Consider the following 17,546-nt stretch of genomic DNA (forward strand, 5'->3'; position numbering starts at 1 on the left):
CCGAAAAAGAAAATACAAATTAAAACTCGATTTTCACCTTTTTTTTCTTTTTTCTGTGGATAAGGACTCTCATACCTTCTCAAGAATTTCTTTTCTAACTTTTTTGCAATTTTTTAACCAGAAAAAACCAGAAAATTAGGAATTTCAAAGATGTCCGACATGAGTGATACCGAAGACCAACCCACAACATCCGAAGGGCAATTCGACCCGAAACGGCACGCCCGTGAGCAGCACAATGCTCTAGAGCGTCGTCGACGTGACAATATCAAGGATATGTATACAAGTCTTCGAGAAGTCGTGCCCGATACAAATGGAGAAAGAGTTCAAGCGTCGAGAGCTGTAATTCTCAAAAAAGCGATCGAAACGATAGAAAAAGGGCACGCGGAGAGTGCCGCGTTGTCAGCTGAAATTAATCAGCAAGACGCGAAAAATGCGAAATTGAGAGAAGAGGTTTTTAGCTGAAATTGTGTTGATTTATTTAAATAATCGAATTATTTCCAGATTGCTCGTCTGAAAGCGAAGAAAGAAGCGGCGGCGGCGTCTGCAAAGCCACAATAAATGGGGAAAAATCATAATGTATTTATCTGAATTTTTATAAGATAAATCAATTTAAGCTTGTTTTCAGAGATTTTCAAGCAAATTTCAGATTTTTTCGAATGTAATTTAGCGCTAAAAATGTGTAACCCCCTTGGCAATAGAGCGCATCTGCATAGGTTAGTCGGGACTCTATAATCCTCTCGGACACCTGGCTTATGACCAAAACGAAACGATGTATAAACTGAAAACAATTAAGTCTGGCGCGCCGCAGACGCGTTTGTGGAATTAAAAAGAGAAAGAAGGAACAAACAATAAAAATTGTTTATTCAGAAAAGTAAATCAATCAAGTTTTTCAAAGTTTGTTTAATTTGTTGGGCGTTGTCGCTCTACACTTATCGATTCTCCATCTCCACTCTGAAATAATTTCTCATTTCATTTTCAGCGATATCCACTATATCCTCACCTGTAGTTATTGGTAACCGTCAGTGATTTGATCGTCAGTGGTTTGTTTTTGCTCCTCGTGTCGTTGGAACCACGTCAAATATTTAGTGTGGAAGCGCCAAGATAGTTTCTTGAGGGCTTTTGCAGCAAGAAGTTGAGCTCGAGTGCCATATAATTGAGAATAAAGAACAATGTATCGGGACCCAAACGAAGATAATATTCAAGGCTATCGTATGTATTTGGAGCCGTCTGAAACGTTAGAAATTTAAACAACTTTCATGACAAACAGTACTCACTTGTCCATACCATCTTGGCATACCAGCTTGACATCTTTGACGAATAGTTTCTCGGTTTCTCACTGTCCAATTGAAAAGTAGCTTTCGCGCAAGCCAGCTCCTACGCAGCCAACTGTCCGTCGAATTCTTGTGCCATTGATGTGCGTCAGAGAGGTCCCAGCCAAGCATGAATTCTCCAATTGAGCCATTAAACGAGTCGCGTGCACCTCCATTATGGCTTCGTTCGTGCTTCGAAACTCTTTTCCGCCTTAAATAATCATTTTTAGACATGCCTCTAATCACCGGAAAATGAAACAAATATGTTTCATATTTAAAAGCTTTCGCTAAAAACGGACAAACCAATGCTCTACTACTATAAACTTGGCTTATTACAAAACTAGATAATGCGTGCTCTGTAACTGCTAAAAAGCGTGCCCGGGGTGCAATAACTTTCTCGCGTCTCATTGGCCGCCTCCGCCCCTTTTTGTGGACTAACTTCTCAAAACGCACCGTGTTCATCTGATTGAATTCCTCCAGTTTCCAGTTGCCATCATCAGCTCCATTCCTTCTGCTCTGTCGTTGTCTTCTATATTTTTATCCTTAATTCGCTCATAAATCTAATCACCGGAGTGGATGTAATCATCGCGAATTGTGCGGGCAAAACCAACTCCTAAATGCATGGAACAGTAGACTACAAAGAGCCTCTGATCCGGAGCAGTCCTCATCACCACGCGTGCGAAGGCCTCTCGTAAGAGGCTCTTCGACTTCGCGAACATAGTTCGCATACCTTCAGTGCGGGCAAAACCAACTCCTAAATGCATGGAACAGTAGACTACAAAGAGCCTCTGATCCGGAGCAGTCCTCATCACCACGCGTGCGAAGGCCTCTCGTAAGAGGCTCTTCGACTTCGCGAACATAGTTCGCATACCTTCAGTGCGGGCAAAACCAACTCCTAAATGCATGGAACAGTAGACTACAAAGAGCCTCTGATCCGGAGCAGTCCTCATCACCACGCGTGCGAAGAACTACAGGGGGTTCTCCGACTTGAAAAAAGCTAAAGTGCTTGTTGTATACACTCATCATTGCTTCTTTCTTCAAGTTTTCGAGAACTATTGGCGTCTGTTCTGAAAAATGTGAATTTTGCTAAAGATTTTGGAAAGAAATAAGAAGGATGAAAGAAAACAAAGGAGACAGTGAACATGAACTTAGAAAGCAATGGAGCGCAAAAAAAGTAGCGAAACGGATTTCAGCACAAAAAAAATCCTAGAAAACAAAAAAAAATTTTGGATGATCAGGAAACTAGAGTTGAAATTAGAGTTTGGCAAAACATACGAGCAAAATACAATATTACAGCTAGCGATAAAGAACTTTGACAAAAAGAACTAGAAACGGCAGAAAACGGAAGAAAGCTGTTGTCAAAAAAACAACAGAACTTCAACGATTTAAAGCAAAAAAGTAAAGTTTTCAATTACAATGAGGATAAATCTACAAGAACTTTGAATTTGAAAAGAGAATGTTCCCTGGGATAAAAAACTGGGAAAACTTTGCAGTAACGAATCCATAGCCTCACGATTACCAGACGCGCGCACGGCAGGGATGTGCCTTCGGAGGCGCTTTGGGCGCTGAGAAAATCAAAAGTGTGCGAAAACGCGAAGAGAGAGAGTGTGTGAAATCGAGAGACGATATCTGGCGAGGGGGACTAGTTTCCGCTTCGGCCACGGCAAAAATGCGAATATTGCTCACTCTTAGTTGCAAGCGACCAATCAGCGTTCAGCGAGAGACTCCGCCCCTTTCAATCAGCCAATCAGCGCGAGATTGGCCAGATATCGTCTCTCATTTTTACACACTCTCTCTTTTTCGCATTTTCGAGGTTTTTCATCACACTTTGAAGAAATGCGAGGCGCTCAACGCCACCCAGGCACATCCCTGGCGCACGGGCCCACTAATCAAACGCGAATCGCGACTCGATTCCTTCAACTGGAGCAACCGAAAAAAAATGACGGCAGAGTTGCCGGTACCTTCGTAACCCTGTAGTTATCCTAGTCCTCACAATAAATACGCAACGACACTACGCCAAAGCCTCACACGCCTACCGTAACCTCAGCGCGTCAGTTCACGTGGACACGTGTACTCCACGTGGCAACGAGTAGTTTTCTGAAGTCGGTTGGCTTTCAGGGTTAGTTCTGATTTCAGCGTTTGTGCTTTTGACTGTTGTTTTGTAAGTTATCGCTTTCATTATTGTTTTCTTGCAATAAAGTAAATTTATTGTAAGAAACTGTGTACTTGTCGTCTATATTTATCAGGACCCTACCACCCCGTATTTATACGCGGCAGGGCTGTGCGGCAACAGCTTTTTTCGGCAACTCGGCAACTCGGCAACTAGCCAATTCATGCTTCGGCAACTTTCGGCAACTCGGCAACTTGCCGAAATTTGAACTCGGCAACATTCGGCAACTTTCGGCAACTTTCGGCAACAATTGCATTTTTTACTAAAGTCTCATAAAAAGTTATGTTCACTCAAACCTAATAACAAAAATTTACAAATGAGACAAGAAATCATAAAGAGAGCTTGTGAAAACACTAAACATTCTTAAAATCAACTATTTTCCATTAATTCTATGGTTTTTGTCAAAACCAAGACTTTTTTGAAGCTACCGCCGAAATTCGACTACAGTGTGTGAAATTTGCATGACTAGTTTTTTTCCGCGGGTCTTGCCCTGATTATGTCTTTTCACTGATTTTTTCTGTAAAATTGCAAAAATTGATCACGAAAAGAAAATTTAACGTTGTTGCCGAGTTGCCGAAAAACTGTTGCCGAAACATGAGTTGCCGAATTCGGCAACGGCAACGGCAACAACTAAAACTTCGGCAATTTCGGCAATTTCGGCAACCGGCAACTTGTTGCCGCACATCCCTGATACGCGGGCAACTGCAGCTTTGCCAAAGCAACAAAATGAGATGAACTCGATAGGAGCAGTGTGTGGTTTCGAGACCGCATCGAATAATTTACCGAGAAATTTCTCGTGATATTTCTCGAAAAAGTCCTAAACCACATACTGATAGGAAGGAACGGAGATTAGTGAAAAAGAGACAACAATTTTTGTCAGTTTTCACTTTCAAAAGTGATGGACATTTCTGACAATGAACGATTTCAAAGCAACGGAGAAGCAGGAAAAAATAATAAGCATTATTTTAAAGCTCTTTAACTAAACTCGGCAAACCCTGAATTAAAAACGATCGGCGGAACGTTAAAAAAAACAATTTTGATTGGAAGGATAGAATTTCACAAAAAACTAGCGTGATAACCAGTATTCCTCAACGAAAATTCAAAAAATATCAAAATTTCGAAGTTCCGCATTTTTAAGTGATCGGCATCTCAGAAAACGAACATTATGATCATGAAAAGCAACGGAGAAGCAGTGGACAATAATTAATATTTAGAAAGTATATATTCTCTGATTAAAATTAGCGAAACTTGTGAAAAAACGGTCGGTGACGGGTAAAAATGAGATAAACACGATCGGAAGGAACGAAAATTAACAAAATAGTAAGCAAAATGCACAAAAAGCGTAAAAATTGAGCAATTTTCAGAAAATTTCAGCGAAAACTATCAAGAAAATCGAAATTTTGAAGGCCCGCATTTTTGCGTGACGGTGGGCACGACCGTGTCGTCACAATGTCTCATATCCTACGACAACTTCTCATTATTGTCATTTTCTACTGTAAAAAATGATCGCTACTTCTGACAACGAGCATGATGATTATTAAAAGCAATGAAGAATCTACAAAAAAGTAATTATCAATATTTTGAAGCTCTCTAAATAACTAAACTCGACAAAGACTGAATTAAAAACGACCGGCGAAAATTCACAAATTAGTGGAAAAAAAGGAGAATAAGTGTAAAATATGAGCAGTTAAATTTCAATAAAAACTCAAAAAAATGTCAAAATTCTTTTCAGCTAGTTTTCAGTCATAAAAAATCTACATTTCTGACAACGAGTATGATAATCATTAAAAACAACGAAGAAGCAGCGAAAAAGTAGTAATCAATACATGACTATCATTAAAAACAACGGAGACGCGGTGGACATATTATGTCATTAAAATCCGCGAAAACTGTGTAAAAAACGGCCGGAGAAACGTTAAAAATGAGTACATCTCGATCGAGAGGAGTGAAGATGGAAAAATTAGTGAAAAAAAAGCACAAAAAGCGTTAAAATTTAGCAATTTTCACAAAATTTCAGCGAAAACTATCAGAAAATATCACAATTTTGAAGGCCCGCATTTTTGCATGACGGTGTTCACGACCGTGTCGTCACAATGTCTAATATCTTACGACAACTTCTCATTATTGTCATTTTCTACTCTAAAAGTGATACATATCTCAGAAAATGAGCATTATGATCTTGTAAAACAACGGAAAAGTAGCGGACAGTAATTAATATTTTTTAAATAAATTCCCTGATTAAAATCAGCAAAAACAATGAAAAAACGGCCGGCGGAGCGTTTACAAATGTGAAAATCTTGATCGGAAGGGGTGAAAATCAAAAAATTAGTGAAAAAAACGCACAAAAAGCGTCAAAATTGAGCAATTTTCAGAAAATTTCAGCGAAAACTCTCAAAAATCATCAAAATTTTGAAGGTCCGCATTTTTGCGTGACGGTGTTTGCGGAATTTAAAGGGACACGGAATTAAATTTTTAGTGGGTCTCGAAGCGAAGGTTACGGTAGTGGCGGCATTTTTCTCATTTTTTGTGATTTAAAAAAAGTTTTTTCGCTAGTTTTTGAACATTTTTAACCAATTTTTGTTGATTTTCGCGAATTTTTTTCGAAAAATATGCTTTATGGCTCATCTTTTTGAGTTTTTGGACGTTTTCTTCTTATTTTCCCTAAAATGTTCATTGAATTTTAGGGAAAATTCATTTTAACTCGATTTCGAACAGTTTTTGCCAATTTTTTCCGAATTTTTACGAAAATTGGACTTTTATGGCTCTTATGGTCGCATCCGCTTGAGTTTTTGCACGTTTTCTTCGCATTTTTCTAGAATTTTTTGGAATTTTCTCTAAAATTTTGCGATTTTAACTATTTTTCAGACGAACGATGGCGGAGGAAGAAGAAGAATGGCCATTTATCAACCACTATTTCATAAAATGCTCGCGACTCGTCGGCTTCATTGCAACTCTCGTCTTCCTCGCAGTTGTCCTCTCCACCCACCATTTTTCGCCGAAAAAATTCGTTTTTGACGCGAAAAATTTGGAGTGTGAACCCGCAGAGTACAAAGAAGATGTAATGATGGATGTTAGTGATTCTCATCGTTTCTGAATGCTTCAAATTTGTTTTTCAGATAATCGACTTCAAAAAAATCTTTCACAGAGGAGACAGAACCTACTCGAAGTTCCAGTTGGTGGAGTATGTTCTAGACGGTGTGATGCCTGTCGATAATAACAATCCGGATAAGAAAAGTAGAATGCGTCAACCGAATCGTACTGAAATTCCGGTTTTCATCAATCCCGGATACGGCGATTCAATGGACAGTCATCTAGCACTCGCGAGGATTACCACGGATCTCACCATGGCTAAAAACTATCGTTTTCGATTCTATTCGCTCTATCCGAACCAGGAAGCCGCGCACTGGTCGTCCACACATTATCTGTATATGCGCACGTTTTCCGAGTACTCTCATTTCCATTTGGAGAAACTTTACCCGAAATCGCGAATCATTCAAATTTGTCATTTATTCGGTGGCGATCTTGGTGTGAGATCAGCGATGGAGCAATATTATGCAAGAACTAGGGGAATAATGACGAATACAGAAACCGGTAATCTACCGGATCTATTCATTCGAGAATCTGCGCCACACACGCTTCCAGGTTATTACGGAACGGATATTCAGTCAAGTATTCGGGCTAATTTGAGAGATTGGGTTGAATTTAAGACAAGATTTTCGCTTGGCATGATTTCGTTTGATGCTGGATACGATGATACCGCTGTTGACACTTCCTGGCTCAAAGGAAAGGATATCGATCGGATTCCGGTATGGACGATTGACGGGGTACCGGATACTGGCCTGAGTGCACAGAAAATGCTCACTTGCAAACCGTTCTTGAATCAAATCGCTGATCTTTTGATTTCATATGCTGAGAAGGATCCTGACGAGACTGGAGACTCAGTTGCGAAGGCGTTTTACAAGAAATGGGAGAGGAAAATGCAGGAAACTGTGCCGATTGAATGGAAGAAGGAAAATTATGATTTTGTGATTCGAAGTGGCGAAAAGTATGAATTCGTTGTCAATGGCGCTCGGTGGATTGATGTTTCGTTACAACGAACCGAGAATATTTGGTTGAATATCAAGGGTTCATGTTGTAAGTGTGAACGTTTTTGTCACAAATATGCCACAAAAAACAGAATTTTCGCGATTTTCGGAGCTGGAAAATGCCGATTTTCGAGTTGAAAAGTATCGATTTTGTGATTTTTGAGTTGAAAAATGCCGATTTTTGTGGTTTTTGGAGCTGAAAAGTATCGATTTTGTGATTTTTGAGTTGAAAAATGCCGATTTTTGTGGTTTTTGGAGCTGAAAAATGCCGATTTTTGTGATTTTTGAGCTGAAAAGTTCCGATTTTTGTGATTTTTAGGCTAAAAATACCGATTTTGTGGTTTTTTGAGCTGAAAAATGCCGATTTTTGTGAATTTTAAGATGGAAATACCGATTCTTATGATTTCGAAACTGAAAATTACCGATTTTCAGCGATTTCTGAGCTTAAAAATGCCGATTTTTGTGATTTTTAAGCTGAAAATAAGGTTTTTTTGGATTTTAAGATGAAAATACCGATTTTTGTGATTTTTGAACCAAAACTTCAGATTTTTCCAGATTTTCAGTCAATTTTTATTTTCTACGGTGATTTTCGTTCTACTAGACTCAAAATTTTCCCAAAAAAGCCTTTTTTATTCATTATTTCGGTCAATTTTTGAGTGTTTTTGAGGTTTTCGACAAAATATTTTTGAAAAAAAACGCTAATTTTCGTGCTCCGAGCTCCAAAATGTCACAAAAATCGGATTTTTGTGGTTTTTGAGCTGAAAAAACCCGATTTTTGTGACTTTTAGGCTGAAAAATACAGGGTTTTTTTTTGGATTTTTGGCTGAACAATACTGATTTTTGTGATTTTTCAGATGAAAAATGTCGATTTTTATGGTTTTTGACCTATTTCTCTCATTTTCAGTGTCATCCGCTACTCTGATTCGCCAGAACAAGTTCATCCGCCGAAAAGAGGGCTCGATTCATTTCGAATTTGGAATTTTCCAAACGAAACAGTTTGAAGATATCAAGCTGCTACTGGAATCGAGTTCAGAGTGTAATGTGGAGATTGAGACAACTCCTTCGTGGGTTGCGTACACTCAACGCTTCTATCATGTGAGTTTGTCTGAAATTTGACTGAAAACTGTCATTTTAATTCAGGTATGTGCCCGGGTGGCGTTGAGCGCCTCGCATTTCTAGCCGAAATTCGAAAATGCGGCGAGAGAGAGAGAGAGAGTGTGCGATTTGGAGAGACGCAGACACACTCTCTCTCTCGTCGCATTTTTGCACAATTTGAACTCTTTCAGCTCCCAAAGCGCCTCCATAGGCACATCCCTGTTTTAATGTCTGAAATTTGACTGAAATAATCAAATAAAATCATTATTTTGTTCTTTTTCAGTCAGTCGTCACCGATCCTCACTACTTCTGGGTTGGCGCTCAAATCGTGTCAACTTATTTGTTCATGTTGGAGAGTGAGAAACGCTCATTTCGAATGGAACACCAATTTTATTGTTACATTTCGTTTATCGCTGCAGTATTATACCAGATATTCGGCACGTTTGGAATGAATCATTCTGGTGCTGGAATGGCTCTCGGAGCCGGTTTCGCCATGTCGATATATTACGTTTTTAGCATGATCGATCAATTTTTCTTCAATATGTATTTAAGGTAAGGTAAAATGGCTTAAAGGAAGACTGAAGTCATATTTCAGATTCTGATACTTTAGAAAATTCTGAACAACTTTCATCATTGGAGCATGTGCTGAAAATCGCTCTAAACGCCCTAAATTCCCACTTTTTCTCGCTTTCGAGTCAAAAAAACCGGAATTTTCAGCCAAAAATTAAGCTAAAACTGTCAAAATCGACCAAAAACGAGTTTGGCGCATGATTTTGGTCACTTTTTTAGTGTTTTTGAGGTAAAAATCCTGATTTTCAACAGCATTTTTCGAAAAAAGCTCAAATTTTCGTGCTCCGAGCCCCAAAATGTCACAAAAATCTGTTTTTTTTAGCATATTCTAAAAATCGCTCTAAACCCCATAAATTCACGTTTTCCCGGGGCAAAATGAGCCGGGAAAACGGTGGAAGAGTTTTCCCACGCGAATTTTCGCCCCCGTGTAGTCCTCGGACAAAATGATTTCTCGATTTTTCGTTTTCTTGCTTTTTTCAACAAATTTTCGTGTTTTTCCTTCTTTTTTTACGATATAAATTGAAAAAACACGAAAATTTGTTGAAAAAAGCAAGAAATTTTGTCCGAGAGGACTACACGGGGGCGAAAATTCGCGTGGGAAAACTCTTCCACGAAAGCTCATTTTGAGCCGGGAAAACGTGAATTTAGGGCGTTTAAAGCGATTTTTAGCATATGCTAAAAACCAGATTCTTGTGACATTTTAGGGCTCGGAGCACGAAAATTTGGGTGCTCGTTTTTGGTCGGTTTTTAACGGTTTTAGCGCAATTTTTGGCAGAAAATTCCGGTTTTTTGTCCAAAACTGTCAGAATCGACAAATTCCAGTTTTTTGACTCAAAATCGAGAAAAAGTGCTTCAAACCTTCAAAAATAAAGTATCAGAATTTGAAAAAATATGACTTCAGTCCTCTTTTAAAGAATTTGCCGAAACTTTAATTTCAGACGAAACCTGGACAGCTACACAAGTGAACATTTACGCAACGTTTTCTTCACATATACATTAATCGCTTGTGCTGGATTTCTCTACTCTCCAGCGGTTGGCGCCTGTGTGATTACAGTGCTCATTGGCGTTTCGAGTCGTCTATTCTTGATAATTCCATTGATTCTCACTTATCTTCCCAATTTCTATGCAGCTTATGACTCTGTTTTCACACCCGGTTCTCAAAATTTTCATGTGGGAACTGCTCCTATCGTCTTGATATATTCGCTTGTGGGGATCGTCGCCAATATTAGAAAAGTGGCGAACAAGATGCGGCCACCACCACGTACTTTTCTCCGAAATCTCGCTTATTTCTGTTTCTTTGTTCAATGCTGCACAGCAAACGCACTTCTGGAAACTCACTACTCGATTGGATTTGCACTGTTGAGTTATAGTCAATACGCTCGGAATTATGTGCCGGTTGCTCTTCAAGAGAGACGACTCGATTTGGATGAATTGGAAAGGGAATATGAAGAACTCGATGAGGAAGATGAAGAAGTTTAAATTACTAAAAAAGATATATACTCACTTTTCATGTTTCATATTCTGTCAGCTCTAAATTGTATAATTTCGCATAATTTCCTATGTTTGTACCAGTAAATATATGATTCACATGATGATACTCGATTTAGGCTCTAAAAATTAAGTTTAAATTTGCTTTTCAATCGATTTTAGGCGAATTTCAGATTTTAAATCACACATTTCGTCATCATTTTTAAAGGGACATTGAATTAATCGTAAGGGTCTCGAAGCGAAAAGTAGGGTTACGGTAGTGGGAGCATTTACGACGGCGAATTTTTCGCTTTTTTAAATTTTTTTATAGCTGAATTTCAATTTTCACTCAATTTATTTGCGAAATTCTTCCCAAAATTGTGAAAAATTGTGCGTAAATAACCGAAAAATGTCATATTCTATGCAGAAAAAGCGGAAATTAAAATGAGAAGTGAGTGTTTTTCCTTCAGACTCGCCCCCCATTTTTATGCTTTGTTTGATCTCAGAAATTTCGCGCTTCATTGTAGTCAGCTGATGTTTTTCTCTCTTTTTTTGCCTTTTTTCGTCACATTTTTCGAAAAAATTTTCTCGCGCTCTTTCTGATTTTGATTTTCACCTGCTTTTTACTTTTTTTAGGAGCGAAATACATTTTTTTTGTTTATTTTAGCGCCAAAAACCTCCAGAAGACGTCAAAATCCACCACTTTTTCTGAAAATATCCGCAAAATATGCACCGCCCTTTCTAAAAATCCGCATTCTGACGTGACGGTGTTTACGGAGTTTAAAGGGACATGCAATTAAATTTTTATGTTGGGTCTCGAAGCGAAAATGCGGGATTACGGTAGTGGCGGCATTTTTCCTTCATTTTTTGTGTTTTAAAACCAATTTTCGCCGAATTTTTTCAAAAATTGTGCTTTAACGCCGCATCCGCTTGAGTTTTTGCACGTTTTCTTTGCATTTTTCCATTTTTTCCCTAAAATTTTGCGATTTTTAGGTAAATTAACTGGATTTTTTTTCAGCGAAAAATGGCAGATGAAGAAGAAGAATGGCGATTCCCCAACCACTATTTCCAAAAATGCTCGCAACTCGTCGGCTTAATTGCAACTCTCGTCTTCCTATCGATAGTTATCTACACTTTTCTGAAATCACCGAAAATCTATGCGCCTTCTGGTATTAAGGAGTGCGAGCGTGCCGTCTACAGAGCGCAAATCGAAATGGATGTTAGTTATTTTTTTAAATCATAGTTGTCAAGGTAAATTGGCGCGAAAGTTCAAATTTTTGAGAAAATTTCAGTTTTTTGACTCAAAATCGAGAAAAAGTGCTTCAAAACTCGAATTTTACGCGGAAATTAGATGAAATTCGGCTGGAAACGGTGAAAAAAACGATGTTTTCAGCCAAAATCCGTGTTTTTTATTTCGAAAAAAGCGATTTCAATGATTTTCAGCTAATTTTCGCGCAAAATTCGATTTTTGGAGCATTTTTTCTCTATTTTGAATAAAGAAACTGGAAATTCTCATAGTTTGAACCGGAAATGTGTCAATTTTTGATTTTTTTTTGCAAAAAAGTCAAATTTTCGACGATTAATCTGAATTGGAAGAAAATCTGAAAAATCAACAGAAATGGTCACATTTTCGATTAAAAAATTGAAAAAATTTCGAGAAAATTTTCACCTGAAATTGCAGAGTTTTCAGTCAATTTTCAGCCAAAAATCCAGATTTTTCTCATTTCCAGACACTCAAATCCTGGAAATCCGACATTTCTGAGTGTAAAACGCTCCCAAGGCGCGCCAGACTCATTTTTGGTCGGTTTTTGATGGTTTTAGCTTAATTTTTGGATGAAAATGCCGATTTTTGGTCGATTCTGACTGTTTTGGACCAAAAACTGGCATTTTCAGCCAAAAATTGAGCTAAAAACGTCAAAAACAGACCAAAAACGGGTCTGGGGCGCCCTGGGAGCGTTTTATACTCGGTTTTCAACGATTTGACCGGAATAATAGTCGAAAATTTTTGAAATTTGACACATTTCCCGTTCAATCGATGGGAAATTCCAGTTGTTTCACTCAAAATCGAGAAAAAGTGCTCCAAAACCCAAATTTTGCGCAAAACTAGCTAAAAATCGTGAAAAATCATTGAAAATCGCTAAAAATCTAGATTTTCGCTATTTAAAATCAGTTTTCCCATAATTTTTCATTTCCAGCACATCGAGTTCGAGGATTACGTCTCTCCCGACTTCAAAGCTCAATTTCCTCGCTTCTTCCTGGTTCAATATATAATGGACGGTGTCGGACCGGATGATAATTACCCAGAAAAACGAAAAGTTCGCGCGCCACAAAAACGACGCGAAGTCCCCGTATTCATCACTCCCGGTCGTGGCGATTTGGTGGATAGTCATCTATTACTCGCGAAAATCGTCACGGATCTCACAGAGCGCAAGGATTATTACTTCCGCTTCTATGCTGTTCATTTGCACGCTGAAGCGGCGCACTGGTCATGGCCACACTATCGGCGAATCCGGCTGTATACTGAAATGGCGTATGATTATGTGCAGAAATTGTATCCGGGACACAAAATGATAAGGATTTGTCATGCGTTCGGGGGCCCTGTGGGGTTTGCTATCCCAATGTCTCAGTATTCGATGATTGAAACATATGAGAAACTCAATCGCGACCCTGCTGATCTACCGGATCTTTTTATTTTCGAATCTGTACCCACGGATCTTCCTGGGTACTATGAAAAGCCTATGCAAGAGATGGTGAGGCTTAGTTCTAGAGATTGGGCGAAAAATCAAGCCAACTACTCGCTCGGAATGGTTTCATTCGACGCTGGCTATGACGACACCACTGTTGATCCATCTTGGCTGAAACTCAGATATTTCAGTCCGATACCGGTTTGGACGATTGACGGGGTACCGGATAACGGGTTGACGACGGAGAATATGCTCACTTGTAAACCGGTGTTGAGCCAGATCGCCGAGCTTTTGATTTCATACGCTGAGAAACAGGCGAATGAGACGGGAGCTTCGATTGCGAAGGCGTTTTATGAGAAATGGGAGAAAAAGATGCAGGCGACGTTGCCGGATGGATGGGAGAAAGATCCGAAAGATCCGAGGGCTGTATTAACATACGGGATGAAAGTTCAATTTCCCTTCAATGAAACCATCTGGTTGGATATATCTACAGATCGAGCCGAACACTTTTATTTGATGATCACTGGATCCTGCTGTAAGTGAGAGTGTTCGCTGAAAATGGGATGAAAATCGGAAATGTTCGAGTGTTTTTTCCCCTGAAAATGCGAAAAATCGGCTGAAAATGAGATTAAAATAGTCATTTTTCAGCAAAAACCATCTGAAAATCAATTTTCAGCGCTAAATAATCGGTTTTGAGGTGAAAATGATGGAAAATTAGCGTTTTTTTGAGCGTTTTTCACCTGAAAATGGGAAAAATCGTCATTTTTCAGCCAAAAAACCGACTGAAAATCGGAAAATTTTGAGTGTTTTTTCCCCTGAAAATGCGAAAAATCGGCTGAAAATGAGATAAAATTGTCATTTTTCAGCCAAAAAACCATCTGAAAATCAATTTTTAGCACTAAATAATTGGTTTTGAGGTGAAAATGATGGGAAATTAGCGTTTTTCACCTGAAAATGGGAAAAATTGGCTTAAAATCACCATTTCTCAGCCAAAATCCGTCTGAAAATCGATAAATTTTCGATTGTTTTTCGCCTGAAAATGAAAAAATTATGTCTAGATTTTTCATTTTCAGTGTCATCTGCTACTCTGGTCCGTCAAAACAAATACGTCATTCGAAAAGAAAAACAGGTGGACTCGAATCTTATCGAATTTGGAATTTTTCAAGTGAAAAAGTTTGAACCAATGAAATTATTACTGGAATCGAATGGCGAGTGTAATGTGGAGATTTCGTACGCTCCTCACTGGTTAATCGTCGGCATTCATCGCTTTTATTATGTCAGTTTTTTTGTCTGAAAATCCCCATTAAAGGAGGACTGAAGTCATATTTTTTTATTTCAGATTCTGATGCTTCAGAAAATTCTGAACAACTTTTATCATTGGAGCATATGCTAAAAATCGCTCTAAACGCCCTAAATTCCCGTTTTCCCGGTCCAAAATGAGCCTTCGTGGAAGAGTTTTCCCACACGAATTTTCGCCTCCGTGTAGTCCTCTCGGACAAAATTTTTTTTTTTCATTTCTCTATTTCTTGCTTTTTTCAACAAAATTTCGTGTTTTTTTCATCTTTTTTACGATATAAATTGAAAAAAGCAAGAAAACGAGGAATTGAGAAATAATTTTGTCCGAGAGGACTACACGGGGGCGAAAATACGCGTGGGAAAACTCTTCCATCGTTTTCCCGGCTCATTTTGCCCCGGGAAAACGTGAATTTCGGGCGTTTAGAGCAATTTTTAGCATATGCTCCAATGATAAAAGTTGTTCAGAATTTTCTGAAGTATCAGAATCTGAAATAAAAAAATATGACTTCAGTCCTCCTTCAAAATCCCATTGATTATGTTTTCTTTTTCAGTCAGTCGTCACCGATCCTCACTATTTCTGGGTTGGCGCTCAAATTGTGTCAATCTATTTGTTCGTTTTGGAAAGTGACAGACGATCATTCCGGCTGGAACATCACTTTTATTTATATATTGCGTTTATGCTGGCTGTTAGATATCATATGTTCGATAGATTTGGATTTGAACGATCTGGAGCGGGAATCGTTCTCGGTGGTGGTTTCGCGTTGACGCTGCACTATTTTGCCAGTTTTGTCGATGAATTCTACTTTAATAGGCATTTAAAGTAGGTGAAGTTTGTAATCATTGTTGCAAACCGCGTAACTCGCTTAAAACTCAATATTATTAGCTGAAAAATTCACCAAAATGTAGATCTCTGAGAGTTCTATATCTGTGACCTAATACGGACCGGATGGCGGATTGTTAATGTGCTACGGGCCAAGAAACAGGAAAATGGCAAAAAAAGTGGAAGAAAAACGCGAAAATGGCCAAAAAAACACTAAAAAATGGCCCAAAAACCCCATATTTGCAAAAAAAAATCACAAAAAAGGCCAAAAACCGGCAAAGACGCGAAAATGGCCAAAAAACACAAATAAAACGACCAGAAAACGGCCAAAAAGGCCAAGAATCGCAAAGTTGCCAAAAAACGCAAAAAAAGGCCAAAAACTGGCAAAAAACGAAAAATAAGCCAGAAAACGGCCAAAAAGGCCAAGAATCGCAAAAATGGCAAAAAACTGGCAAAAAAAACGAAAAAAAGGCAAAAAAACATCAAAATGGCCAAATAAGCCAGGAATCGCAAAAACTGGCAAAGAACGAAAAAATGGCCAAAAAACGGCCAAAATGCCAAGAATCGCAAAAAAAAAGGGAAGAAACACAAAAGAGGCCAAGAATGGCAAAAACGGTTTAAAAAACACAAAAATGGCCAAATAAGCCAAGAATTGCAAAAATGGCCAGAAAACGTCAAAAAACTGGCAAAAACGCAAAAACTGGTTTAAAAAAACACAAAATGGACAAAAACCGCAAAAAAAAACTGTTTAAAAAACACAAATATGGCCAACAATGTCAAAAATGAACAAAAAACACAAAAAAAAAGCCATCCTAGCCCCGCCCAGGGCTCATTAAGGATCCGCCATCCGTCCCGTAGTAGGTCATAAACATAGAACTCGTCGAGATCTACATTTTGGTATATTTTTCAGCTCATAGCATTGAGTTTGAAGCGAGTTACGTGCCAGTATGCTTGTAACTCTATGTTATTTTTTGAATTTCAGTCTGAAATTTTCAGACGGAATCTGGACAGCTACACAACTCCCCATTATCGGAACAACTTCTTCAAATATATGATAATTTCTGTCATTGCCCATATCCACTCATCGTCAGTTGGTGCCGCCGTCGCCGTGATTCTCTTCAGTGTCTCAAGTCGTCTATTCCTGACCGTTCCATTCATCCTCTCTCATCTTCCCAACTTCTACGCAGCCTATGATTCCTCGGCGGCTTTCTCACCGGAACGCCGTCAGATTTGGGTTGGATGCGCCATGTGTGTCACTGGAATTTGTGCAATCGGACATTTCGCCTCGTCGCAACGATTGGCTCCACAAGCGACTCGAGAAATTGTGCATGCCTTTGCGTTTGCCTGTTTCATTTGCCAGATCTTCATGGCACACAAAGTTTTGGATTTTCACTACGCGACGGGATTCTTCGTGTTGGCAGTCAATCACTACGCGCCGAACCATGTGCCGGACGCCATTTTTCAGAAGAATCTGGATTTGAATCGATTGGAGAGGGAATATGAAGAGCTTGGAGACAATCTGGAGAGGAGAATTCGACGAAGATTTTGAACTACTAACCTACTTTTTCATGTTTTATATTCTGTGTCATATCTTATCATATCAACTCTAAAACTCGAATTTTTGCACACTTTTTGCAGATTTTTCTCATTTCCAGACAGTCAAATCGTGGAAATCCGACATTTCTGAGTATAAAACGCTCCCAAGGCGCCCCAGACCCGTTTTTTCTCTGATCTGTTTTTGACGGTTTCAGCTCAATTTTTGGCTGAAAATTCAGGTTTTTGTACAAAACAATCGGAATCGACCAAAAATCGGAATTTTCAGCCAAAAATTGAGCTAAAACCGTCAAAAACGAGTTTGGCGCATGATTTTGTTCAATTTTTGAGTGTTTTTGAGGTGAAAATTCCGATTTTCGACAGCATTTTTTCTGAAAAAACTCAAGTTTTCGTGCTCCGAGTCCCAAAATCGAGAAAAGTGCTCCAAAACTCGAATTTTGCGCGAAAACTAGCTAAAAATCATTAAAAATTGATAAATAATCGGTAAAATCGCTA

General features: G+C 38.8%; 4 protein-coding genes across 4 annotated transcripts; 3 read left to right on the forward strand and 1 right to left on the reverse strand.

Moving 5' to 3' along the window:
- Positions 1 to 150: 150 nt before the first annotated feature.
- Positions 151 to 558, forward strand: GCK72_016672 (uncharacterized protein; the record flags this gene model as incomplete). The annotated part of the gene is made up of 2 exons (XM_003090881.2): positions 151 to 450; positions 502 to 558. 2 exons carry the CDS (start codon positions 151 to 153, stop codon positions 556 to 558), a joined length of 357 nt encoding a protein of 118 aa, XP_003090929.2.
- A 516-nt stretch (positions 559 to 1,074) lies between these two features.
- On the reverse strand, positions 1,075 to 1,442 carry GCK72_016673 (uncharacterized protein; the record flags this gene model as incomplete). The annotated part of the gene is made up of 2 exons (XM_053731623.1): positions 1,075 to 1,227; positions 1,275 to 1,442. 2 exons carry the CDS (start codon positions 1,440 to 1,442, stop codon positions 1,075 to 1,077), a joined length of 321 nt encoding a protein of 106 aa, XP_053580536.1.
- A 4,910-nt stretch (positions 1,443 to 6,352) lies between these two features.
- GCK72_016674 (uncharacterized protein) lies at positions 6,353 to 10,709 on the forward strand (the record flags this gene model as incomplete). Its single annotated transcript, XM_053731624.1, has 5 exons — positions 6,353 to 6,550; positions 6,597 to 7,614; positions 8,470 to 8,660; positions 8,944 to 9,212; positions 10,169 to 10,709. The coding sequence occupies 5 exons, from the start codon at positions 6,353 to 6,355 to the stop codon at positions 10,707 to 10,709; spliced, it is 2,217 nt and encodes a 738-aa protein (XP_053580537.1).
- A 1,012-nt stretch (positions 10,710 to 11,721) lies between these two features.
- Positions 11,722 to 17,046, forward strand: GCK72_016675 (uncharacterized protein; the record flags this gene model as incomplete). The annotated part of the gene is made up of 5 exons (XM_053731625.1): positions 11,722 to 11,916; positions 12,893 to 13,916; positions 14,455 to 14,657; positions 15,229 to 15,497; positions 16,494 to 17,046. 5 exons carry the CDS (start codon positions 11,722 to 11,724, stop codon positions 17,044 to 17,046), a joined length of 2,244 nt encoding a protein of 747 aa, XP_053580538.1.
- Between the last annotated feature and the right edge of the window lie 500 nt (positions 17,047 to 17,546).

Source organism: Caenorhabditis remanei, chromosome V, assembly GCF_010183535.1.
Source record: "Caenorhabditis remanei strain PX506 chromosome V, whole genome shotgun sequence".
NCBI lineage: Eukaryota > Metazoa > Nematoda > Chromadorea > Rhabditida > Rhabditidae > Caenorhabditis > Caenorhabditis remanei.